General features: G+C 39.2%; 1 protein-coding gene across 7 annotated transcripts in view; it reads right to left on the bottom strand.

Moving 5' to 3' along the window:
• Positions 1–26,849, bottom strand: part of ANKS1B (ankyrin repeat and sterile alpha motif domain containing 1B) — a 303,824-nt gene that overhangs the window by 176,966 nt on the left and 100,009 nt on the right. For 5 of the 7 annotated variants that reach the window (XM_032221357.1, XM_032221359.1, XM_032221367.1 and 2 more), the window contains exons 14-15: positions 25,453–26,005; positions 23,166–23,238 (exon numbers count right to left, since the gene is read on the bottom strand). In XM_032221357.1, the coding sequence (XP_032077248.1) occupies positions 23,166–23,238; positions 25,453–26,005 (626 nt within the window). Of the gene's footprint in view, positions 1–23,165; positions 23,239–25,452; positions 26,025–26,849 lie in introns of all 7 variants that reach the window. The other 2 variants (XM_032221361.1, XM_032221358.1) reach the window with 2 other exon arrangements.

Raw genomic sequence — 26,849 nt, 5'->3', positions numbered from 1 at the left:
ATCATGCTCAAGTCATCTAGATGAATAAAGTAATAACTTACAATAGCTACACTTCCAAACTCTGCTGGAGTCACAAGAAAAATCTGCTCAGTATTTGAAGTCCCTCTGAAAGTTGATATTGCCAAGAGATGCATGGGACACCTATGGAAAGGACTGAGGCCTCTGACAAACCTATTAGTGAGTTTAGACTGGTAAATCAAGATCTGACATGAAGTCAGTCCACATTAAGGAACCTATTGTAGGTACACTTAATTGACAAGATCTTGAATGAATAAATGAACACAGAAAATTTACATACACCTCAAGCTTTTATGCAACTTGGTGTTATCACTACATGACTAAAAAGCTGGAGAGTTTAGTTGACAACAGTATTGGTCATAATTTAGTCTTTTGGGAACAAGTAACAGGACTTAACCTGCACTGAAGTCTTTAACAGAAGACCTTGGTGGCATTCAGCGTTGGCTGCTGCAGCCTCATTGGTAGAAGCTAAAGATCCAGCAGACAAGTCATAAGGGTTATTGATGATCTTATCAACTTCCTCTAATCTCTCGAAGATGATATACTCTAACTATATTTCAAACAATCTGCTAGTCATAGCATCAACCAGATGGCAATTAAACTATTAAAATGAGTTATTTCCTCTCATCATATTTTCACATTACACAACCTGCCAAATCTAATTCTGGAGAGAGAGGCCCAATTCAATGCTTGGTTTTGATGGAACTTGTTCTAGTTGTTAGGAATGAACTTGTTCATTCTCAGTCAGCTGCTTAAACAGAGCAGACTGATGCCATTTTAAAGCAACACTAAAGAATGCAATATCAGTTACCCAAAGACTATTATGGTGCTGCTCTTAGCAGAATTGGATTATAACATACAACAATTCCCAGGATTCTTCCGCTCATCAGACAACCTTGTAGTCTCCATATATTTTCTTCCATATCGGAAGTAAATCATGAATTCTAGGCTGTTCATCTGGTTTTACAAGAGCAATTGAAACAACTAAAAGAATTACAAACATATGGACTATTGATGGCAAATAGACCAACTTTTTAAAGTAAGACAGAAATCCTGGTTATACATAAAACATCTGACTAATTGAAGACCTGAAGGTGGAAACAGGATGGCATTACATTGTTAATCCCATCACCAAGTGGTTCCCAAAGTCAATTTAGTGATGTTAATGCTCTGGCTTCATTTCATCATGTATTCCACCTTTCTCTTCTAAAACCAGATCTTTTGAACTATCCAACATTCTCAAATTCTGCCTTGATATTAGAGATCAACATAGATGAGGAATACAAAGATAAAACAAAGCTTGGATACTTGATAGCAGATGCGAAGATTTATGGTACTTCATTAACTGGGAAGGTCAAGGGCCAAGAAAGATTTTGAAGGTTATCTCCTTATCTTGGAGATAAGGTTATCTAAGGTCCCAAGTTCAATATTTTTCAAATTTACTTTTCAATATTTGATATATGATTGCAATTTCTTTTCTATTTTTGGTTGCTATGCTAAATTGGTTTTAAGAACAAGCTATGATTCTATTATAATGTGCTTTTTTCTATTTGTGTGTTTTGCAGTTGATCAAACCCAGATATTGTGTAACACTCACCACAAGTTATCATCCTACCAGGTAATATGATCCTGAAACCATATTGATTCAAAACTGTCTTCTATAAGGACAGAACTCAAAACTTTTTTTTTTGGGGGGGGGGAGTAGTTTTAACCAATGTGCAAAAATGTAAATCCATGCACCTGTTTCAATTTTGGTTAGTCCTGCTTCCTTCCTTAGTACTACATTTTGAATGCAGTGTGCTACCTGAAATATGGCTCTTAGGAATTTTGGACTGCACACTTTCCAGAGGAATAAAAGAGAAGTAAAGTCTCAGCAAAGAATAGTTGTGCACAAGCTTTAGCTGAGTATAACTTCAGTGCTACTGAAATATATTGTATCCTCTGGGAAACAAAAAAGATTGAATTGCTGCTACCACTGCACTGTATTTAGTAGAGCTATGGAAAACTATGCCCAGATATTTATCAATAAATCAGAATAAAGCTGAAAGGGACCTTGTGAGGTCTTCTAGTCCAGTGGTCTCCAACCTTGGCAACTTTAAGACCTGTGGACTTCAACTGCCAGAGTTCCTCAGCCAGTCTGGGAGTTGAAGTCCACAAGTCTTAAAGTTGCCAAGGTTGGAGACCACTGTTCTAGTCCAATTCCCTGCCCAAGCAGGAGAACCTATACCATTTCAGATAAGTGGCTGTCCAGTCTCTTCTTAAAAACCTCCAATGATGAAGCATCTACAACTTCTGAAGGCAAGCTGTTCCACTGATTAATGGTCCTCACTGTTGGGAAGCTTCTCCTTAATTCTAGGTTATTTCTCTCCTTGATTAGTTTCCATCCATTGTTTCTTGTCTTGTCTTCTGGTGCTTTGGAAAATAAGTTGCCCCCCCTCTTCTTTGTGGCAGCCCCTCAAATACTGGAATGCTGCTATTATGTCATATCTAGTCCTTCTTTTGTCTAGATTGGTCATACACAATTCCTGCAACCGTTCTTCCTGGGTTCAAATACCATTGTTTTTGTCCCCAGGCAAAACTTAATCATCTTAACTGTCTTATTCTTTGTTTCTGGCCATGTATATTCCAGGCATGCAATTTAGATCTTTTTGCAAAAATCATGATCTTAATTTTGCTATAGTTGATTTCAAAGGCCTCTTCAGAGCAGTAACTAGCCAGAGCATTCAAGGCTTGTGTAAGTTCAATTTGTATTTCTGTATCATCTGCATACAACAGGGATGTAATATGTAATATTCTCCAAAGCACCTGAGGGCAGGACAAGAAGCAATGGGTGGAAACTAATCAAGGAGAAAAGCAATCTAGAACTAAGGAGAAATTTCCTGACAGTTAGAACAATTAATCAGTGGAACAACTTGCCTCCAGAAGTTGTGAATGCTCCAACACTGGAAGTCTTTAAGAAGATATTGGATAATCATTTGTCTGAAGTGGTGTAGGGTTTCCTGCCTAAGCAGGGAGTTGGACTAGAAGACCTCCAAGGTCCCTTCCAACTCTGTTATTCTGCTTTTTTCTGTCTAGTAGCTAGTTTTGGGGAATTGAGCTCTAATTGGTTTGATGGGGCCGCAAGTGGGTTTATAGAGATTAAACAGCAGAAGAGCTACAATGCAACTTTGCCTTACACTTCTATAGGTTAGAATCTCATTAGCATAATGGTCTTGCATGCAGCATCACACTTTGATTCCAGAGAACTTCAGAGACAGAGTGCTTAATTTTGCTGGGAATTAAAGATGGGAAAGTGAGAATATTTTCTGAATTTTCAAAGGTTATTTCTACCTGCTATTCATGATAATCTGTATTATGCTGTATTCACTAACAGTCATTCATACATTGTTTTTGAATGTTGAAATGTTGAACTAACTTATGAAATATTGATTTTTCACTATGAATTATTTTTATAAATTTCCATTTCTTGTCAGTGTTCTAAAAACAATGTTCTAAGACATTGTCAGTTCAAAAAATTCAAAAAGACAAGATACAATCTTCTTTATAGAGACTAGTGAATATATTCAGTTTCAATTGGAACAAGGTACATCCTGATCTAGGATCTGCACAGTTTACCATGAAAGTTGTACTATCAATTCCCATCTACCATCACCTGCAACCTTAAGGAAAACTGAGTAATAATCAGTGTTGCACTAATACCATATATTTCTCTTGGAATTCAAAGTCATGTAGGAGCTCTATGGTGAAATGGGGACTGAAACTGGATCATTCCAGTCCAAATCCAACTTTTTAATCTCTATTCTACATTTTGGAATGCTGTATAGCTTTATCCTTGTTTGCTATTGAATGTAAACCTACAAAAAATATGGCAATTTAAGTAACTAACAAACCAGAAGCTATGGAAAAATAACCTTAGTTTGGGTTACCAGATAACCAAAAGATTGCATCCATAGTCTGAAATAGCACAAAACAGAACACTGAGGGCACTCTCTGAATTTTAGGTAATCTGGAATTCATTGTATTTGAGTTTCTGACTGCAACCATTATAAATCTAAATGGCAAGCATGCATAAGAGCTTCATATGCTTGCCTGCCTCTATATATGTATAAGAGAACTGTGTGTTATTATGTATGTATATTACAGACAGTAGAAACCACAGTCAGAATCTAGGCTGCAATACAGTCAATCTGTATCCTAACCAGGGGTGGGTTCCTGCCAGTCCTATAGAAGAGGTTCCACAAATCTACCATGCCGTTTAGAACCGGTTCCAGCTCCCTTCCCCCACCCATCTGCACATCATCAAGATGAAGAGCAAGAGGAGGAGTTCTCCACAAGAAGACCACAAGTCTTAAAACTGTCAAGTTTGAACACCCCGGAGGGTTTTTTTTCTAAAGGGTTAGGGGTGCAAGGGTCTTGTAACTTGACAGCTTTAAGACTTGCGTGCTTCAAATGCCAGAGTTTCTGAGCCAACATTTTGGTTGCTAAGCAAGAGTGTTGTTAAGTGAGTTTCACCACATTTTACAAGTTGGCCATGCCCACCAAGTCACATGACTGCCAAGCCACTCCCACCCAGTCACATGGCTGGCAAGCCACTCCCATCCAGTCACATGGCTGGCAAGCCACTCCCACAAGGCAGGCCATACCTACAGAAGAGGTTCTAAAAAAATTTGAAACCCACCAACTGATCCTAACCCAGTGATTAAAAGAAAGCAGTAGCTAACAGATAGTCTGATCTGGCTATAAACACAGAGGAAACAAGCTAGGAATTAGTTATTCTGTTCTTCACATACAAAAATATTTAGGTTGCAACAATATCAGAACCCTAGAGAGATCATGGGTTTACATACTGGATTAATACTAAACAAGAAAACTATTATTACCCATACTTGTCTAGGTTCAACAGACAACTTAAGTTGGGCATGCAAGACAGGTAATACCTTCAGTCCACACCAATTTTCTGATGATTCCAAGTTAGCAAATGCACTCATCTTCATTCCTGGAAAACGTAGATGGTATAGAGAAATCATCCTGAGTTCTCAGATAGAAGTCTATTTCTCCTTGATGGAAAGGCCTAAAAAGTAATAGTTCTGAGCAGTTCAATTGGGGTGAGTGATTTGGAGTTGGCTATCCTCTTCATAGCCTTTGTGGGTTATGATGGGGGCATGACAATTGCTTTTCTTCTAGACTTTTGTTTTGAGCATGTCAGTGCAACATTGATGTCTATAGGATGCATTATTATTTACTATTATCGAAAAAGTGAAGCTATTTTTATGGTATATATTACATTTTAAACTTTAAACATATTTTATTCTATTATTTATATTTCTACTCATTTTTAGTACTGCATTCTCTTTCCCCTTTTCTATGAAATTGGTTGCTGCTATAATAAGGTGACCAGACATCCCGCTTTTGGCGGGACACACCCGCTTTCCAATGCATTTTCCCGCGTCCCGCCCGCTTTTTTAAAAAGCACGCTTTTTTTGGCGCTAGCAGCTCCCGCCCATCAGCTGCTAGCTTGCTGGGCTGGCTCATCGTTCTGTTCTCTATCCTACCTCCTACCTACAAATTTAAGCCAGCCCAGCCTGCCGCTCACAGATTGGATTGGCCTGGACTCCAGCCAATCAGTGAGCTGGCTGGGATGGAAAACGCGGCGTGCTTAAAGTTTTCCATCCCAGCCAGCTCACTGATTGGCTGGAGTCCGCTTAGCATGCCGCATGAGTCCCCCGCCCATCCGTTGCCGCTCGCATGGGCGGGGTAGCGTAGCGAGTGAGCGGGGAGCGAGCTTGCCTTTCCAGCTCCACTTCCGGACAAGCTGTGGAAAAACCTCTGCGAAAAGTGCCACCTGGGGCCGCCGCTTCTTCTCCGAACTCAGAGTAAGTGACGGGCGGGGCGAGTGAGGGGGGGTGGCGGGATCGCCACCCGCTGCACTGCAGCTGACTCACCCCGGGCCAGGCGGGCTGGGAGGCTCTGGGCGTCCGGGCGGGAAGAGCACAGAGAAAGGCAGAGCGGCGCTCGACGCGACTCTGCTATTTCTGCTGGAGGAGTCCCTAGATAGGGAAGGCGGGTGGCGAGGCAGAGCAAGGGAGCGCAAATGGCGGATCCCGGGCTCATATGCAGAGGGAGCTCTCCAGGCACAGGAGCGCTGGAAAAGTGCTCCGCTCATGCACCCACCGGGACGGAGCACACTCGCTCCATCCCTGCCTGCCGGCACGACTTTGAAGTGTTGGCTTGCCGCTTGCCTTCCACTTCGGCCCGCGCGGAAGGCAATCCAGCCCTTTCAAAGTCATGCCGGCAGTTTAGAACTTGCCCGTCATTCAGCGAAACATATTTCGCTGAATGGCGGCCAAGGGGCACGCTAAAGTGCCGGCATAAGTTTGAAGGGCTGGCTTGCCGCTTGCCTTCCACGTCGGCCCGCGCGGAAGGCAATCCAGCCCTTTCAAAGTCATGCCGGCAGTTTAGAACTTGCCCGTCATTCAGCGAAACATATTTCGCTGAATGGCGGCCAAGGGGCACGCTAAAGTGCCGGCATAAGTTTGAAGGGCTGGCTTGCCACTTGCCTTCCACGTCAGCCCGCGCGGAAGGCAATCCAGCCCTTTCAAAGTCATGCCGGCAGTTTAGAACTTGCCCGTCATTCAGCGAAACATATTTCGCTGAATGGTGGCCAAGGGGCACGCTAAAGTGCCGGCATAGGTTTGAAGGGCTGGCTTGCCGCTTGCCTTCCACGTCGGCCCATGCAGAAGGCAATCCAGCCCTTTCAAAGTCATGCCGGCAGTTTAGAACTTGCCCGTCATTCAGCGAAACATGACTTTGAAGTGCTGGCTTGCTTGCCGCATTTCCCCGGAGCGCTCGGGCTCCTTCTCTGGGCAGAGTTGGAGCCTATCCTCCACCTCCTCCCAACGGAGGGGCGCCCTAAAAAAAAAAAAAAAGGAGCCAAGCCGTTCCAAAGATTTGAAGGGAAGCAACCAGATCGCAGCGAGGAGAAGGAGGAGGAAGTAAATACAAGTATAATAAATACAAGTATTTATTATACTTGTATTTATTATACTGTGGATTTGGTCTGCATCAACCTGCCGCCTCCCCTCACCAGGCAAATCGCGGTGAAAACTCTGGGTGAGTCTCCGTGGAGAGCTTGGCGGGCAGCTGGCTGGACTTCTAAGAGGTGGGGGGGAGGAGCGGCAGCTCCTTGAAATGGAAAAAGGCTTGCTTCCCCCTCCCCAATGAGACGCCTTCCACGATAATAGGAGAGGAGAGCTAAGAGAACAGGGCGGGGGTTGGGAGAAGGCATGGGACCGGGCTCGGATTTGCCATTTGAGAGAGAGAGAGAGAGAGGAAGGGGGAGAACACGAGTGTGTGTATCCCTCCTTCCTTCAGCCCAACACTCTAGCCCGGCTTGGCTCCCGCTTCGTCTCTCCTTCCTCTTCGCTTCTCTGTTCGATTGTTGAAAGTGGGAGCCAAACCGGGTCATTCCTTCCAAGAGGCAAGTTTCCGTTCTCTTAGCTACGTTCTGCCTTGTGATTGCTGTCTCCAGGCTCTCCTCTCCTATTATCATGGAAGGTGTCTCATTTGGGGGAGGGGGGGCAGGCCTTTCTCCATTCAACAGATTTCTCCATTCAACAGATACAGAGTTTTATTTTTTGGCCCTAAAAATATTGTCACTGAGGATGACAGAAATTTCTTCATCATTGCTATTGGCCTCAAGTAGCAAATAATTAAACATGGTTTTTAGTGTACTTAGTTAGCTATCTGCTTTTTAACATTACATGGTATCAGTTTCAAGAATGCATGCAATCCTGAAAATTTGTAACAAACTTGTTGAAGAGCCTATGAAATATTTTCTAGTTTAGTGTAGAATAAGTATTCTTAATAAAAGAAAAAGTCATTTTTATTTAATCAATTGCATTCCTGTTTATAATGGCATTAATTAACTAAACTGGAAATAAATCTATGTTTTGCTAGAGTTTTAAAATTAAAAAACCTTACATTTTGTTGCTATTATTTTAATCAGAGTTTTGCCAAGTGAAATTATATAATGGTTCCTCATGTCTCTGTAATTTTCTAAATCTCATCCAGAAGTACCACAGAATCTGGCATTTTCAGCAGAATGATGCTGATGCTAATAAAACATCCTGATTTTTGGTGAAAGGATGGAAAGAGGAAGGAAGGAGGAAGAGAGATCTAAAGAGCAGAAAGACAGAAGGCAGATAGGCAAGAGGAAGGAAGGAAGGAGAAAGAATGGAAAGGAAGGAAGGCTAGAAGGAAGAAAGAGGGAGGGAGGGAGGGAGGGAGGGAGGGAGGGAGGGAAGGAAGGTGAAAGGAGGAAGGAAGGAAGGGTACTTCCACTTGTAGGCCTGGGACTGAATGCAGGAGGAGTCTCTCCATAGGATCAGCTGCTCCTCTGATCATGGTCTATGAAAATGTTACTGCCTGCCTGATGCAAATTTAGACAGATGGTGCTTTGGGCTGCCCCTCAAATCCCCCCTTTACTCCTCCCCCTGTAGAATTCAGCCCCCTGAGTTTTGCCTTTGAGGGGCATGTGTGGTTATGGCGGATGGCAGAGTCAGCTGGAGGTTGAGAGGGGATTGGGGCTTTTGTCCGCCTGTGGAGTTCTCCCCATGGACAGGATGGGATGTTGGCATGAAAGGGATCCAGGCACAATCTCACCTGTTCCAAGTAAAGTTGCCTTTTGCAATTGGCTACCGGTAATCCTCGACTTACGACCAGGATTGATCCCCCAATTTCTGTTGCTAAGGGAGACGTTTGTTAAATGATTTTTGCCTCATTTTGCGACCTTTTATTGCCACGTTAAGTGAATCATGGTGGTTGTTAAGTCAGGAACATGGCTGTTTAGTGACCAAAATTACAATGGCATTGAAAAAAGTGACTGATGACCATTTTTCCCACTTAGCGACCATTTTCACACTTAGCGACCGTTGTGGCATCCTCATGGTTACGCGATCAAAATGTTGATGTTTGGCAACAGATTCGTATTTCTGATGATAGTTTGAAATGGTGACAGTATAAATTATTGCTGGTGTAATACTTAACAATGGTTTTTAAGGATTTCTTTTATTTATAGAATACCTTTTTTATTATTTTGGGGGGATTTTTACTTTTAAATTGTTTATAAAATGTATTTACTACAAGAAATGTTCCTTTTTGCAAATGTGATCTTTGCAAATCTTTGTGATGCAATATGTTCAGACCAGGTTTATGTGTCTCAAAGTGGCTGCTATTCTATGGGCAGGCCAGGTTGGTGCAAGGCAGCTTTGCCAGATTTGGTGTGTTTCACCCTCATTGAATTTTATATCGTATAAAGAATGGAAGGAGGAAGGAAGAGAAAAAAGGAGGAAGGGAGTGAGTGAGGAAAGAAGAGGATGGAAGGAGGGAGGAAGGAAGGAAGAGAGGGAAAGAGCAGAAGACAGATAAGGTGAAGGTAGATCAGCAAGAGGAATGAAGGAAGAAGTGAGGAGTCTCGAGGAGGGGAAAAACATTTAGTGACCAAAGTTACAATGGCATTGAAAAAAGTGACTGATGACCATTTTTCACACTTAGCGACCGTTGCGACCATTTTTCACACTTAGCGACCGTTGCGACCATTTTTCACACTTAGTGACCGTTGCAGCATCCTCATGGTCACGTGATCAAAATTTTGTTTGGCAACAGATTCGTATTTATGCTGGTTTCAGTGTCCTGGGGTGACCTTTTGACAAAAAAATTTTTTTAATCAAGGCCCCCCCCCCCCCCCCCCCCCGGTCAAGGGTGTCCCTCTTTTCCAATCTGAAAATCTGGTCACCTTATGCTATAAAGCAAAGATAACTAACTCCAAGTAATTGCTTTGTGCTATTTTCTGAATCAGACATCTCCTCCCAACAATTTTATGCTTCAGACTTAAAGTAAATATGAGAACACTAATTGTCTTTCCTGTGCAATGGGGAATTAAAGTCTTAACATATTATTTTTGTGGAACTGATCAGAAATACATCCCTCCCTCCATTTTACACTCCTGTTCCTGAAGTTTACAGTTTAGTCCAGAATCACTGGGAATCGTGTGGCATATAAATTTCATAAATTAATGTTTCTGTTTTTGTGGCTCTTGATAAAGAACAGAAATGTGTGTTCAGTTCAAACTTATTTTTTATTTATTAAATTTATATCCCAACTTTCTTCAGGAACTCAAGGAATGTAGGTAACATTCCCTCCTCCATTTTTTCCCTTGGTAAAGGTTCCCCTCGCACATATGTGCTAGTCATTCCCGACTCTAGGGGGTGGTGCTCATCTCTGTTTCTAAGGTGAAGAGCGAGCACTGTTTGAAGACATCTCTGTGGTCATGTGGCCGGCATGACTAAATGCTGAAGGCCAGGGGTAGGTTACGGCTTCTGTTCCTGCTGGTTTGCTCAGGGATGCACTTTGCGTACATGTATGCTTGATGTGTGCTATGCATGCATGCACTGTAGTAAAAAAAAATTGCTTCTGCGCATGGGATAGAAGCAGTTTGGGAGCGTGGCTGGCTAAATTACTATCTATTCGGCTGAACGGGCTGAACCAGTAGGAACCCATCTCTGCTGAAGGCGCATGGAACACTGTTACCTTCCCACCAAAGGTGATTCCTATTTTTCTACTTGCATTTTTATATGTTTTCAATCTGCTAGGTTTGCAGAAGCTGGGACAAGTAATGGGAGCTCACACCATTACACGGTGCTAGGGATTCGAACCGCTGAACTGCCAACCTTCTGATCGACAAGCTCAATATCTTAGTCACTAAACCATTATATGTTTTTTTCCCCTACAGGATCTATAATGTGTAATATACTGGTCTGCAAAATTGTGCCAAAGTTGCCTACCAGTTTTCCAACTGTTGAAGGTCAACTTTAATTGATTAGACCAACTAGAAATCTATATTTTTGATGTGTAATCTATAAAATAATATTTGGTGAAGGATATACTATATAGCAGGCTAATATTAACCATAGGACCATGAAAACTGATCCAATGACTCTCCATATCCATTTAGTAATTCCAACATTAATGAGGGTATTTTTTAAAGTGACTAAACCCATTCCAATAATTGCTGTAAAACAACAAAACACATGATGCAGAACAAGAAAAATATGATGGATAAAGAAAAAATTAATCTGTTTTTTTCAGGAACATCTTTTTTCAGAATTAGTCATATACAATACAGCATGTTTTCATATAGCATGTTTTATATAATAATAGCAATAGCACTTAGACTTATATACTGCTTCACAGTGCTTTTACAGCCCTCTCTAGGTGGTTTACAGAGTCATCATATTGCCCGTAACAATCTGGATCCTCATTTTATCCACCTTGGAAGCAGAGGTGGGTTCCTACCTATTTGGTCCGGTACGGCTGAATAGGTACCGGTACGGCACCATCTTGGTTTTCTGTTCTGCACATGCGCAGAACAATTTTCATTGAAAAAAGTAATTTTTCCATTTTTTACTGTTGTGAGCATGCGCAGATCCTTTTAAGTGCAAATGCCCCCCCCCCGCCCCACCCAGTCACTCCTCACCTCCCGGGTGGCTTCCCTGCCTAACCTGCCAAGTGGTGCCTGCCTTGCGCCCCAACTGAGCTGCCTCTTTCTCAGATAAGTCTCTCTAGCCCACCCCTTAGAAATTGCTGCACCCCCCCCCCATCTCCTCCGGGCTCGCAACCTTCCCTTCCCCCGCCCCTTCCAGGATCCTCACCAGCCCCATTTTGGCTCCCAGCAGGCTTCAGGGTGGCCTGCAAGGGCCAAAATAGAGCAGGGGAGTGGGCCCATTTTGGCTCCCAGCAGGCTTTAGGGATGCCTGCAAGGCCCAAAATAGAGCAGGGGGGGAACTAACAAGCCTCCCTGCAGCCAGCAGATGCCAGGGGGGCTTCAAGAGAAAAAGAAAGAAAGAAAGAAAGAAAGAAAGAAAGAAAGAAAGAAAGAAAGAAAGAAAGAAAGAAAGAAAGAAAGAAAGAAAGAAAGAAAGAAAGAAATCCTCACCATTTGGGAATCCCCAAGTTCATGGAGCAAAGGTCTGCAAACTTGGCAACTTTAAGACTTGTGGACTTCAACTCCCAGAATTCTCCTGCCAGCAGAACTGAATTCTGGGAGTTGAAGTCCACAAGTCTTAAAGCTGTCAAGTTTGCAGACCTCTGGCATGGAGTTCAGAGTGTATTGAAAGTGTGGCTAGCTATCCTCGTACAGGCTAAGCCAATCAATAGTGGAAGGAAGGGAGGGAGGGAAGGGGGGGAGAGGGAAGGGAAAGTGAGTGTGATATGGATAGATGGATAGAGGCAGGGAGGGAGGGAGAGAGAGAAAAAGGAGAGGAAGGAAGGACCACAAACCTGGCACTAGAGGTTTGCTTCAGAGGATGCTTTGAAAAAGCACAGCAATCCAGAGCTGGAAGGGACCTCAGAGGTCATCTAGTCCAACCTGCTGCTGTAGCAGGAGACCATATATCATCTTGGTTATTTTAGTGGCTCTAACATAGAGGAGAAATTCCCAGAAATCCCCAGAAATCCCCAGGCATTGTCAACCTCCCCCCTAGTAAAAAAAAACAACCTAGAGCAAAAACTTCATGCGGCATTAAAAAGAATAGAAAAGGGGGCTGCTGTGTATTGCTTAATGGACTGCTAAATTGGCAAAATGGATGGCTAAATTGGCAAAATGGATGGCTAAATTGACCATGCCCACTCAGTCACATTACTGCCAACTCACTCCTACCTGGTCACATGACTGCCAAGCCATGCCCACAAAATAAGCCACGCCGACAGAACCAATAGCAAAACAATTTGAAACTCACCACTACTTGGAAGGATGAATCAATCTGGAGCCTGGTGAGATTTGAACAGCTGAACTACAACTAACAGTCAGCTAAAGTAGCCTGCAGTACTGCACTCTAACCACTGCACCATAGCAATAGCAATAGCAGTTCGATTTATATACCGCTTAATAGGACTTTCAGCCCTCTCTAAGCGGTTTACAGAGTCAGCATATTGCCCCCAACAATCCGGATCCTCATTTTACCCACCTCAGAAGGATGGAAGGCTGAGTCAACCCTGAGACGGTGAGATTTGAACAGCCGAACTGCAGAACTGCAGTCAGCTGAAGTAGCCTGCAGTGCTGCATTTAACCACTGCGCCACCTCGGCTCTTAACCATCTTGGCTCTTATCTTTATATTTTTCATGTAAACATAGTAGAAACAAGGGAATTCTTATTTATAAATGGCAGCCCACATTTATGAAAAAACCTATGCATATTTTTTTATCTCTGTCTGTTTCCAGCAGTGGGAATAAGGGAAAATAAGAAAGTTTAGGCCATATTATGGAAACATTAGTATTAATATGAAAAATTAGGAAAGCTTATGTAAGATGTTGCTTATATATTCTTTGTATAATTTATTAAAAATACTGCAGTCAGCACAGTAAATTTACAGCTATTTAATTAAAATTTAAAATGCATATATCCTTTTCCTAGATGAGAATTACAAATAAATGTTTCAGAGCTTCAGTTTTGCAACCATATGTAATAACAATAATAAATAACATTGATTGAATTGAAGAATTTTAAACTACACACGCTGCAAGAAAAGAACAAGCAAAAGCTTGAGAACATACTGTTATAAGCGAACTATGAAAACAAAATTAATTTAAAAATAAGAATTTGGTTCCAGTACAGAAAAACGTGACATAGCAATCACTTATCGACCTGACAAAAATATATTTGCCTCTGCTTCAAACTGGTGGGGAAAATTGTGAAAGCAATGAACAAGAACAAGTTGAAAATTATTATTATTTGAGGCAGATGTTTCCAAGAATAACTGATGACAAAATTAAGGAAGACTTTTACATTGGTCCACAAATCAGATACATCATTAATGACAAACAGGTCAAAGATCAGTTAGTGGGGCCAGAGAAAATCACCTAGAAAGCATTCAAGGATGTCATCAAGAATTTTCTTGGTAACTACAGAACTACCAAATTGCATTTAACTGATTGACAAATTTCTTACAGCAAACACAACCATAAAGTGCAATGTGTCACTGAAAATTCATTTTTTGCATTCACATTTGGACTTCTTTTCCAAAAATCTAGGTACAATCAGTGATAAACATAATGAAAGTTTTCGCCAGAACATTTCCAAAAACAGTATTAGAGCAAATAGAATTCCTCAGTGCTGGCTGATTAATGTTGGACACTACAGTGAGATGCATCAGACACTGAGTACAAATGAAAATCAGCAGAAAAACATTTTGGCTCTTAAGTAGCATGTGGAAATATTATGTAATTAAATACATTATATTCATTTCATATTTCCCAAGATATTTACATATTACAGTCATTCTGAAATTATATTTGTGTTCAGCTTGAAGCAAAACTTTTGAGGAAAATTTGTTCTCCAGCGATCACTTGATTCTGCTTGTCAGGAATTCCTATACATCCAACTTTATTGAATTAATTGTTGTGGATAACTTACAACTAGAATTTCTGTGGAGAATTTCTATTACATGAGTTGTACTGAAGTAATGTAATGGTGTGTATAATATAGTTATGGGCTTTATAAACAAACTTATTGATTGAGCACAATTTCACTGGGAAGATAATTCATTAGCATGTCTCTACTTATATAATTTATATAGACTTATACAGACCAGAATTAAAAATAAAATCTTCTAAAATTAAATAAGTATAAAACACAAAGCAGGAAAACAATGTTACAATTGGTAGTGGGTTCCTTGGTAGGCATGCAGGGTATATTTAAGTTTACAGGGATGTTTATATAACTGGTAAAGGTAAAGGTTCCCCTCGCACATATGTGCTAGTCGTTTCCGACTGTAGGGGGCAGTGATCAGTGGGGGGGTTGCTTATTCTGTTCCAACCGGTTCAGTTGGAACGGGGCTGGCGGCGTTCTCGTGCACGCGCGCAGTTCACGCATGCGAGCACCTGCGTGATGCTCCAGCTGCTCACAGAGAGTCGCGCAGGCACTCGCAGAGAATCGCGCAGGCGCTGTATGTGCCATGCCCCTTCGTGGAAGCGCAGAAGCCTTCAAAGACCGGTAAGGAGCACGGGTGGGCCCTTCGCCGTTCCCGGAAGTTACTTACTTCTGGGTTCGCCGACCAACCAGTTCACGGGGACTGCCGTGAACCGGTTGAAACCCACCCCTGGCGGTGATCATCTCCATTTCAAAGCCAAAGAGCCAGCACTGTCCAAAGATGTCTCCATGGTCATGTGGTCGGCATGACTAAACACCGAAGGTGCATGGAACACTGTTACCTTCCCACCAAAGGTGGTCCCTATTTTTCTACTTGTATTTTTTACATGCTTTTGAACTGCTAGGTTGGCAGAAGCTGGGACATGTAACGGGAGTTTGCTCCATTACACAGTGCTAGGGATTCAAATCACCAAACTGCCAACCTTTCTGATCGACAAGCTCAGCATCTTATCCACTGAGCTACCGCGTCCCTTATATAACTGGTTGAAAAGAATATTTGTAGCTCAGGGCTGAACTGTGGAGTTTTTCTGCTCTCTGACCTTGGTTGTTTTCTTGCAGACATTTCTTTACCCAACTAAGTAACATCATCAGTGCTAGAAAGGATTAGGCTTTACTCTCAGTTTATGTACTAGTGGTTTGCCCTACCAATGTTGGTGGGAGTGTTCTTAGTGGGTTTTTTTTAATTAGACTGTACTTCACTATTAGCTTGTTTTTCTGAGTTGGTAATTCCTTGGCTGGGGTGTTATTTACTCCCTGATTGTTGGTCTCATATTAATCTTGGTTTTAATCTCTGCTTATCTGGGTGTAAATTGGTGATGTTTTAGGGTTTTTTTGTTTCCTTTTTGGCCTTTTGATTGTCTCTTTTGGTATGCAGATGTTGTTAATGTCTATGTGCCTGTTTTGCTTGAATGCTAGGTTTTCAGGAATTCTGTGGTTTATATAATTTCTTCACACATACAATTGTGACAGCAGCTGTGTACATACAGGAGACAAAACTAAATGTACTTGAAACAGATTAAGTAATATTGGTTCTATATGTTCTGATCATGTTTTAATAAGCCTGATGCTTCCATTAGATTCCCAACTTCCTAGATAATATTACTGAATAAAATAATGGACGTGACTTACAACTTATTTAATTCCTTATTTCTTTGATCTTGCTGGCTTATACTGTAAATTCCAGAGCTATGAACTCATGTATATTATTGCTTAGATTCAACATCTTGTATAAGTTCTTTGCCTGAAAAGAACTTGGTTGAGGGTCTAATTAGGAGAAATGCACAACATATATTCTAGTGGAATGGTAGAACAACTAAATTCCTCTTTCAAATGCAAAATAAACATTAATATCTTTCAAATATATTTGTACGGGTAGACTTTGCTTAGTGATCACAATTGCAACCAGCAATTGCATCACTAAATGCAGTAATTGCTAAATGAAATTATCTCATGACCTAATGGATTTTTAACCTCACTTCTGTTTCAGTCATTAAATGAAACATCACATTATCATGACTTATGATTTTATTTCCATCTTCTCTATTAATGTTAATTAAAGCAGAATTAGTTAAGCAATATCATCTTATGGTACTCAGAAAGCATACCTTTTCAGTGGTGGCTCCTGTCTTTTGAAATGATATTGCACTGAATATTTGTTTTGTTCCCACTTTACTAATTTTTCACAAATAGTTGAAAACCTGGTATTCTTGGGTTTATATGATGGTTGAACTCCTTTGGGGTTTTTGGTATCCTTTTGGTCCTTTTGTGTTTTGGGGTCAGTTTTGGGATTTGTTTTATTTCCTTTTCATTTATATGAATTATTTTCTTTTAAGTGTCTTTTAATGCACTTTGAATCATTGTAGAACGAAGCAGTCTTTAAGCAGAAATATTAAATTAAATATTGAATACATGAATGCCCATAAAGTGAGACACACTGAACCAGTGTAAAAAAGAATCGTAGGATAGAGTGTCATTTTTTAATGAAATGCACTGATAAATGTGCTCATAAATTTTAAAAGCCTTATTCTTAAGCACTACATTACTCAAACATGATTGCTTCTTAGTCTTGGGTACTACGTACAGTGAAAGTATTTTCCCCAACTTTTCTACAGATGAATTTCTAATGTGTGGTTATCATGACAAACAAAGAGATAGAATGCATAGTGGTTCTGTGAATTCTATTAACTCTTTGATACATTGTGCATGTTAGGCTCACCCAAGCTCATTCCTTGCCTGAGGTTCCTTCACCAGCTTCGAAGCAACGTAATATGAACAATTTGTTTATAATTTTAGAAAGGCCTTTTCATTTTCCATTTTGAAGAACAAATATAAAGGTTGTTTTGACATTGTAATAATAGTACTGAAGATATGAAAGTGGCCACAAAAGCACTAATAGAATTTCACAACAGAAGAGTGTATGTGTAAATGAGGGCAAAAGGGGTTTTTGGCAAAGAAAATGTTTAAGAGGTTTTGGTGGGAAGAACTCTTGGCATGTTTCCAGACTTTTGATATAAATTGTCAATGCTGGCACAAATCACATAACAGTGTATTTTTTATTACATAAAGCAGAAATTATCAAACACATAATAGATAATTTTAATAAAATAAATTTACATAAAGAGAAACCTGAATTTAGGTTATATATGACCATAATATATGAATATAAACATGAGAGTTATTATCATGTTTCTTTCTACAATATTTATGATACATATTCATATATTTCTTCATTGTAGACTGAAACAGTATATTAACATCTATATTTGAAAACAGTTACAATGACTAATTAAATGAATAAACCAGAAATAAATTATCCCAGAATATGCAACAAACAACTGTGTAATTATGCTTTATATTGATCCGCCTACACATTTCCTTTTTAAAAAAAGATTGCTTTATTGTATTAAAAGATGCAATAATATGATACGTATTATACTATTGCAATTTAGCATGCAATAATATAATGCATTTTTTGGGTACAGTGGTAATATAGTATTAACTATAGTATTCTTGGAAGAATGAACCTTTACCCAACTCAGATTGGATCCTGCAGTGTTAACTAAAGATGATTAATACTATGATGTATTTTGTTTCATTAGATTGAAAATTGACTGAAAGGAACGCATGGCCTTTCACAAGGCAGTGAATTTCTAGCAATAAAGGATAATATTAGTAGCTCAGGATTATAATGAGGGTCTTTGGTGCTCTCTGAACTTGGCTGTTTTCTTGCAGATGTTTCATCATCACCCAAACTAGGTAACATCATCAGTGCAAGTAAGAAGTGGGATTTGGTCTCATTCCATATTCTAGTAGTTTGCCCTGTCAGTGTTGGTGAGTGTTTTGTTGGTTTTTTGGTTGGGTTGCTAATTGTTGGCTTGTTCGGCAGTTTCTTGATTGGGGTATTGTTTACTTCATTTTTGGTCTGATGTTAATCTTGGAGTTCATCTAGTTTCAGTAATGAAATGTCTGCAAGAAAACAAGCAAGCTCAGAGAGCAAAAAAGACCCCTCAGTAAAGTTCTAGATATTCCTTCAGGCATTTGTCTGTCTGTTGGTCTTTCTTTCTGCCTTAAAAACATTAGATACAGAGACAAGAGGTAAAGGTACAATCACTACAATGGTAGCATTTTTTCTGTTAATCCACCAGCTACCTCTAACAAAGAGTACCCTCGTCAGGATCTCAGGCCGCCTGGCAGAATTTGATTTTCATGCCCTTGCAAAAGTCAAAAAGGGTGGGACAGACCTCATCTCAGATAGCAAGATATTCCAAAAAATGGACCATAGCAGAAAAAGCTCTTTTTGTAGACCTTGTCAACCTAAACTAATTTGAGACAGGAAGCCAAACATGCCTTGATCTGCTTAGTACTTGTCTTCAATTATCAGAAGTGGAGTGATTTTTAGTCTCATATTTATATTATTGTTTGCAGTGTTAATTTTATACACTGTTTTTTTTTAAAAAATTAACCTCATATTATCCCTGAAGGGTACCATAGAATTAGCACAATTGGTTCAAGTGTTCAAGTGCAAACCCATGTCATCTCTCTTACCAACATTACTCATTGGAAATCCCACCCAGTTTCTTTACTTGTATTCCCATATTTCTCAGGCACAGAGGCTCTTATTAGGTGCTAGGAACCTGCAATTGCTGCAGCTGCTCCAATAGTGATTACAGAATGTTTAACCATGACTGAATCATGGATTAGTGGTTGTGATAGTTTCTGTCATTGCTAGTTAGCAATACTAGCTATTTTCTAGAATGACTGTTTCATTTGGATTACCATTTGATTCTTACACTGGAGAAAGGCAATAGTAATTTGATTGGCAGCTGTAATGGTATGTGTACATGATTGTACATAAAAATCATTAAATCAATCCTTTAGTTCACAAAGACTGAAAAGCTATCATTTATGATTAAGAGCAGTGGAAAGTCACAATGTTTGAAAATTAATTACAAATTTAGAAAATGAAAGTGATGAGAAGGAATTAGACTGTCCAAATAACAGTTTACAAACATAGAAAAATATAGCAGGAGCATTCCTTTACCCAATAAAATATCTCAGGATAAAAGGAAACAAAATATATTTTTCCTTTTCTACTATCTACAGTTAGCCATCTTCCCTGCTAAATTACCAAGAAAGCTATTTTTTCTTTAACCTTCATATCTAAGTAAAAGATCTGACTTAATTGTTTATAATGAAATACTGCAGATATATAACTATATAATTAAGAAATGCCAGAAATCTCTCTTAGATGGTGCAGTTTTAGTTGAACAGGTGACTTTTATTTTTGCATTTGTAAAGTATTTCATACAACTACTACATAAGAAATTTCATTTTTGAATATCAGTAGCAGTTCTGTCATTTCTTTCTTTGTTTTAAAAATGCTCTTTCAAAAATAAGCAGAATGCAGCATTTCTGTTACATGTTCTGTTCATTATCTTGCATGTTATGCTATCAGGCATTTCAGAAGTTTATTGATTTTTTTTAGCAGCACTTTTACTGACAAAATAAAACTTAATTGTTGGCTGGTTATAATGACAGGTTGGACTGATACTCAGAAATAAAATAAATTAATTATAAATGCAATTTCAGGATTAATTTCCAACATCTACTAAGTGTGTATTTTTGTATTTTATATGTATGGGGAAATCCTTGAAGAATTTTACAGAATTTATTTAATTTAATGCAACCTATAATTGAGTTCTCTTATGACACTGAATTTAGAGAAGTTTTAAATTCTTCGGGTATATGCACAACATCTAGTTTTCAGTTCACTATTCCTCAACAATCAAACAGTGAACTTCAATACAAGACAAGGTTTTAAAACTATGGAATACTCACTGTTCCATTATTATTATTATTACAGAATAATACTATTTTTTAATAATAATGCTTCGGTTTATATGCTGATGAGCATGCCCATATGATCATTCTCAGGTGACTAAATACAATTTATGGTATTCCAAAGTTATTTATGCCAGTATTATAGCTTTAATTTTAACCTACCTCATGAACTTTATTAAAATCTGTCTAAATTTAATTATCTACCAAAATATCATCTCAATTTTTCTATTCATTCCTTCTGTATCTTACTTCCTACAACAATTCTACCCATATAGTCATCATATAATATAACACATTAAAATATCATATCTATATTAATATTCTTCAGCAATTAATAGGGAAAATTCTCTAGATCTATTTACAATTTTAGAAAGAATTATAACGTTTTATAGAAATAAATGAACAGTCTTAATAACTTTTTAAACTGAACTTTCATATGAAATAGAAGAAACAGAAAGAAAGCATACACTTAAACACATAATTTGCATGTCAGGTTTATTTTTCTGTGAAATATCAGAAAATCAGATTTGTGATTTTAGTACGGGCAAAAAGATGATTTGCAAAGAAGTGAATCAACAGGAAAGATGATGGACAGTTATAGTAGTAATGGGTATGCCGAGTGGTAGAATTCAGCTGGTTCACACCAGTTCAGGAGAACCAGTAGCTAACTTTCTGAGCAGTTTGGCGAACCGCCTGTTGGAAGAAATCTCCTTCCAACAACCTTTTGTTTGTCCCACCGTACAGGGTTAATCCTATCAGGAAGGAAGGAAGGAGACATTCTGGTGTTCCTCTGTGTGTTGTTTCTAATCCTGCTTATCTTTATTGCTTAAGTGTTTTCTGAAACTGCCTCCAAGGTTAAGCCTTGTTGCACTGTAACAGCCTTTAATGGTTCTTAGCAGATTTTTTATAGCCTGAGTGGCTTCTCTGGAGCTTTTTTCTTTTGCTGGTACTTTTTTATTCTGGGGCTTGGCTTTCTTAAAGGGGAAGGGTTGTTTTAAGCTTTTTACACTGCTTTAGTGGTTCCTGGCACTGTCCTTTTGGGGTGTACTTCCAACACAGCTGAATTCCCTCCCAGCCACTCCTTGCCTCCTTTGTCCCCAATTAAGGGTGGGAGGGGCAATCACAGGCCTCTTTCTTCCCTGAATTCATAATGATTTCCTTAGGATATCTTGTGAGGTGAGTGAGACAAAATCTTTAAGTGGTGCAAATGGATCTAAGGATTGCTTCTCCTGGGTGGACAAGGGTGCTTGGTCAGTTCACTGAGCACAGGAGTTTCTTGTCTATGGGGATTCTTCAGTCATCCAGGTCATGGTTGTCTCAATGGTGCTTTTTTCTTGGTTTCCAGTTGCCTCTTGAAAAACACCTTTGGGACAGGAGTCTCTTGCATTGCTTTGGAGTGGTCAAGGCATATGATTGCTTATTAGTAAGATTTTTTTTAAAAAGGAGATAGAGATGTGGATCCTCCCTCCAATTCATTTTAATTTTCTCTCATGATAATAAGGCTTAGTAACATGGCACCAGGCTTTGAGGTTTATTTAGATATCTATGACGTGTACTAATTTTATTGTGATCCTGACAAGGCAGAGATTTGAATCTGGATCCCCTATATACTTGTAAATTTGTCTCTTTAGCTTGGCATCATGTAGCCCAAGTATGCCCACTCACTTTCTGGAGAGCTTAAATGACCTCTCTACTAAAGGGTTTCACTTTATGAGCAAGAATTGGCTGCTGATAGGTATTATTGCATTTTAACTATTTTAATTCCTCAAGATGCTCTGGCACCCTGCCTGATTTGTAACTGTGGGTGGCAGGTATTGCTGATGAAAAGGAAGGTATTTGGACAGAATGGTTTAAGTTTCCATGATGGCTCATTGATCTTCAGTGTGTATTCCCCCATTTGTAATCCAATGATTATTATTAGGGCAGCTTTTTGCAAGCAAAGAAGGTTTTTCTATTTTTGTATTTTTGACTTACAACAGTTCATTTAGTGACCATTCAAAGTTATGATGGGACTGAAAAAAGTGACTAATGACTGTTTTTCACACTTACTATCATTGCAACATCCCGACAGTCATGTGATCAAAATTCAGATGGTTGACATTTATGATGGTTGTAGTCTCCCAGGATCATGTGATCCCCTTTTAAAACGTCAATGGGGAAGCTAGATTCATTTAACAGCCATGTTACTAACTTAACAACTGCAGTGATTCATTTAACAAATGTGGCAAGAAAAGTTGTGAAGTGGGGCAAAATTTACTTAAATAAATTTCTCAGCAACATAAATTTTGGGCTCAATTGAGGTTGTAAGTTGAGGACAGGCCAGGCAAGGCGAGGAGGGGCCAGGCATGATAAGGAGTGGGTGGGAAGGGTGATGCAGGCCGGATGCGGTAAGGAGAGGCCAGGAGAGGTGAGGCACCCTCGATGTGAGTGATGTCGAGTTGGCCACGACCACCCAGTCACATGATTACCAGACAGTCATTAGGGCCAGTAATTAATTAATTAAATAAATAAATAAATTTAACTGGTTGTTAAATTATTTGAATCCCACCATGGGTATGCCATTAAAAGACCTGAAAGACTGGGTTAGAGAAAACTTATGTGATCAGTAAAAGTCAACATTCACTTGATGGCACATAATTCAACTTTTTGATTGACTGATTAATTATATCCAGAAAACCCTGCACTTCAATTAATGTAATGAAAGAAATTAATTGTGGTCAGAAATACACTCTAATATAAGACAGTTTGAATAAACTGGTATAATTTGCTATTTTTCTAACTTATTAATATAATCTTAAAAGAAATAAAGCATTTGTTTCTTACTTGCAGTACCATCAGTAATCTCTTCAAGTCCAGTAGTTATACCAGCATCAATGGAACTCATTATTTTGTCAATCTGCAAGAAAAAAAGGTTTTTTTAAAAAAGATGTATTGTATTGTAAATTAATATGTAATTGTGTACAATAAGACCTGTAAAGGCAAAATAATTACTTTTGTTATCTAAATATCACTATAAAGTATACACACATCTACAAATAACATAAAATGCATAGCTGAAGCTGAACATGAATTTTAAAGATGTTCAGCTTATCATGATATAGTAGCCACAGTGTTGGAAACATTTTATTAAATATGATCACCTAAAAAGGTTTTCAATGAATGCTATTATACAAGGAGGGATGGAGACAGGGAAGAAGGAAGGGAGGAAGGGAAGAAGGAAGGGGGGAAGGGAAGGGGAACAAGGAAGGAAGGAAGGAAGGAAGGAAGGAAAGGAGGAAGGAAGGAAAAATGTTATATGAAATCTGAATATTTAATCTTATCAAAATTAAGACACACTTTGTGTGATTTATACTTGTATTTCACCAATTTCCTTACCTTTTCTTTTTCTTAGAAACATACCAAGTATAAGATATGCATATTTTATAAAATTGTTTGTTACGTATTTGTTCTACATGCATCTTTGTTCTCCATGCACTGTGCATAGATTTTACATGAAAAAAAGCATTATTACAGAAAGACTTGACACAGAGTTTTAAAAATAACAGAATAGAAGGTTAATTATTTATTTTTCTCAATTTGGGGTATATACAGACGCTTGTTTATTGACTTTTCCTAAATGTACTGCATCACAACTAATGTCTTAGTTTCACAAATTTCAGTTGATGTCTTTTTCAGAATATTTAGCAAGTTCAAATGTTTTATCAATTGATCTGGAACACTACTAAGTGAAATAAAAAGATATTCCTTCAAGTGAGATACTCTCATTTGAAGTTTGATTTGCATATAAGCATTTCAAATGAAAAAGAAGTCCTAAAACTACTGATATTAATAGTTGATGGGATACAGCCATCTGTATATTTGCAAGGTAGTCTCTTGCAAAGATCCCAGCTTCCATTGAATAACACATAAGCATTCTTAGGATAAAACTGAGATTTGGTTTCACATGTGGTATAATATACCTAATAATATTAGGTATATTATACCACAGTGTATCTAAACTGACCACAATCAGAGAAAGTTGCATGTGATATGGGAATAACTAAGGGTAGTAACTTAGTTAATTCTTTCTTTGTCTTACTAAAATGCTTTATTTGAATGTTTTGATTAACTAAAACTATGATAGTTAGCATAGATCCATGATGGCAAACTTATGGCACCCATACCCAAAGTGGCATGCGAAGCCATGTCACCCGGCACGTGCAGCCTTGCATGTTTGTATTCCGGGTTTCTGGCATGCATGCGTGTGTGACTATCAGCTGTCCTTTGCATGCGTGGCAGTGCCATAAACCAGTGTGTGCATGTGCACTGGTCAGCTGATTGTCAGGTGCGCATGTATGCCAGAACCCAGAAGCTTTTCCAGAGCACAGCCCCGACGAGCGTGAACATGTGCACACATTTCTACACAACCTTTACAGCACTTGGGGCCAAAAAGATTCGCCATCACTGGTATACATGTTTGGCTCCATCTGATAATAATCATGGCATAGGAAGTAAGCATTAGTCTTTTTGAAGGGATCTAAACAGGTAGTCCTCAATAGCCTGCCCATTATGGTCACAAGTTGTGATGGCTGTTAAGTGAAGTGCCCATGTGATCACCTCGCTTAATGCCATACCTAATGACACCCCCCCCCCATCTCTTCTCCCCCCAAAGTGGTCATTAAAGGTAGAAGCAGAAGGCTAGAAGTTGAGGAGGGTCGGGGAAATGATGCTGGGAGAAACCTATTTACCACCTTCATTTCTCCCTGCAGTTCACAGGATACTTTGCCTTGCCTGGGTAGAAAGGAAGGGATTACAGAACAAGAGCAAGCTGCTCTGTCTCTTGGCATTCTTAGGCCTCATTGCTATTAGTATTGCTAGATAGTGTCCTTAGACTGTTCCAAAAATGGCAGCTTCCTGCTGATTTCCCTCGACCCATGGAAGTGAGGAAGCTGGCAGGAAATTGCAAGTCCCAGGATGGCAGGTAAGTAAGTGTCTGCTGTTGGGTGAGTGAAGGAATGAGGAATGTGGCAAGGTTTGAGAATGATGTGGGAGGATATTGTGGGAGGCGTGGCAAGGGTTGAAATGCAGTTCTGTCATTTTGATTCACTCTTCTTCCCCCATGAATACTTACTTCTTCCCATTCTGAAGTAAATGATGGTGTTCTTTCAGAATTTCTTCTAGAGGTTTCTTGGATAGCTGAAGATTCATTCCAATTCTGTCTTGCTTTGTGATCATTAGATGGGTAAGAAACAAGATTTGAATCTGATTTAGAAATGTATTTGGATAAATGAATGTCAAGAAGTGTCTTTGGCAAAGATCGTATTCGTCCAAGTGTGCAAGCACGTTCTACAATTCCTGCAGCATTAACTACCCACTGATCTCCAGTTCTTGTGATACCAGCCAAGGTGTTAGCTTCTCCTAGAATGTTTTTAGAAGGGAATATAGTTCTATTTAAAATTGGTGGTTTTTTCTTTTTAATCAGAAGAACAGTGCTATTTTCTTGCAGAGAATGTTGTGGATTCAAAATAGTGAGGTTCAAACTAATTTTCTGATTCAAGTCTTCCTTTGGACAAATTTTTCTGTAGAGCTGAAATGGATTTTCTGGTGGGTCACAAGCAGGTGATGATCCATGAAGAAGGCCAGCGAACTGCTCAAAAGGGTGTGCTTCTAGATGATCACTGTCACTGGATGTTTGCTGGGTTCCTGTAAAATATAATGATCTTTACTGTTTTATTATTTTAAACAGAAAATTTAATTTAATTTAAATTTTAATTTTAATTTAATGCAACAATGCATTAAGAGTAATGCATTGTTGCTTGCACAATTGGAAAAAATATCTGATAGTAGCATTAAAGAAAATCATTTTGTTTTTTAATTGTGTTCAGCTATATTTTAGTACATTTCCAGAATTACTCCCTTACTTTGAGAATCTTAGCCTTATTAAATTTCTATGAAGATTGACACAAAAGAGAACAATATAATTTGGTGTATTATGTATTATGATCTTTTAAATTTTAAATTCTCTTTATCTAATATGAAAGATATATATGTAAGTCAGTGGTGGGTTTCAAATTTTTTTCGAACCTACTCTGTGGGTGTGGCCCCCTTTGTGGGAGTGGCTTGCCAGCCATGTGACCTGGTGGGAGTGGCTTGCCGGCCATGTGCTCTCTCTCTCTCTCTCTCTCTCTCTCTCTCTCTCTCTCTCTCTCTCTCTCTCTCTCTCTCTCTCTCTCCCCCCTTCCTTTTGTCTTTCTGTCCCTTTTCCTTTTTTTCTTTCTTTCATCTCTCTCTCACTCTTTCTTTCTTTCTTTCTGTCTGTCTTTCTTCCTTCCTTTCTTTCTTCCTTCCTTCCTTCCTTCCTTTCTTTCTCTTTCTCTCTCTGTGTGAGTCTATCTGTCTGTCTGTGTGTGTGTGTGTGTGTGTGTGTGTCAGTGGTGGGTTTTGAAATTTTTTGGGACCTCTTCTGTAGGTGTGGCCTGCTTTCCGGGTCCACTGGTGGAACCTCTTCTAACCGGTTCGGTAGATTTG

This window comes from Thamnophis elegans, chromosome 7 (genome assembly GCF_009769535.1).
Source record: "Thamnophis elegans isolate rThaEle1 chromosome 7, rThaEle1.pri, whole genome shotgun sequence".
NCBI lineage: Eukaryota > Metazoa > Chordata > Lepidosauria > Squamata > Colubridae > Thamnophis > Thamnophis elegans.
Note: the sequence above shows the minus strand (reverse complement) of the source record. Positions and strands in the feature narration are given on the sequence as shown.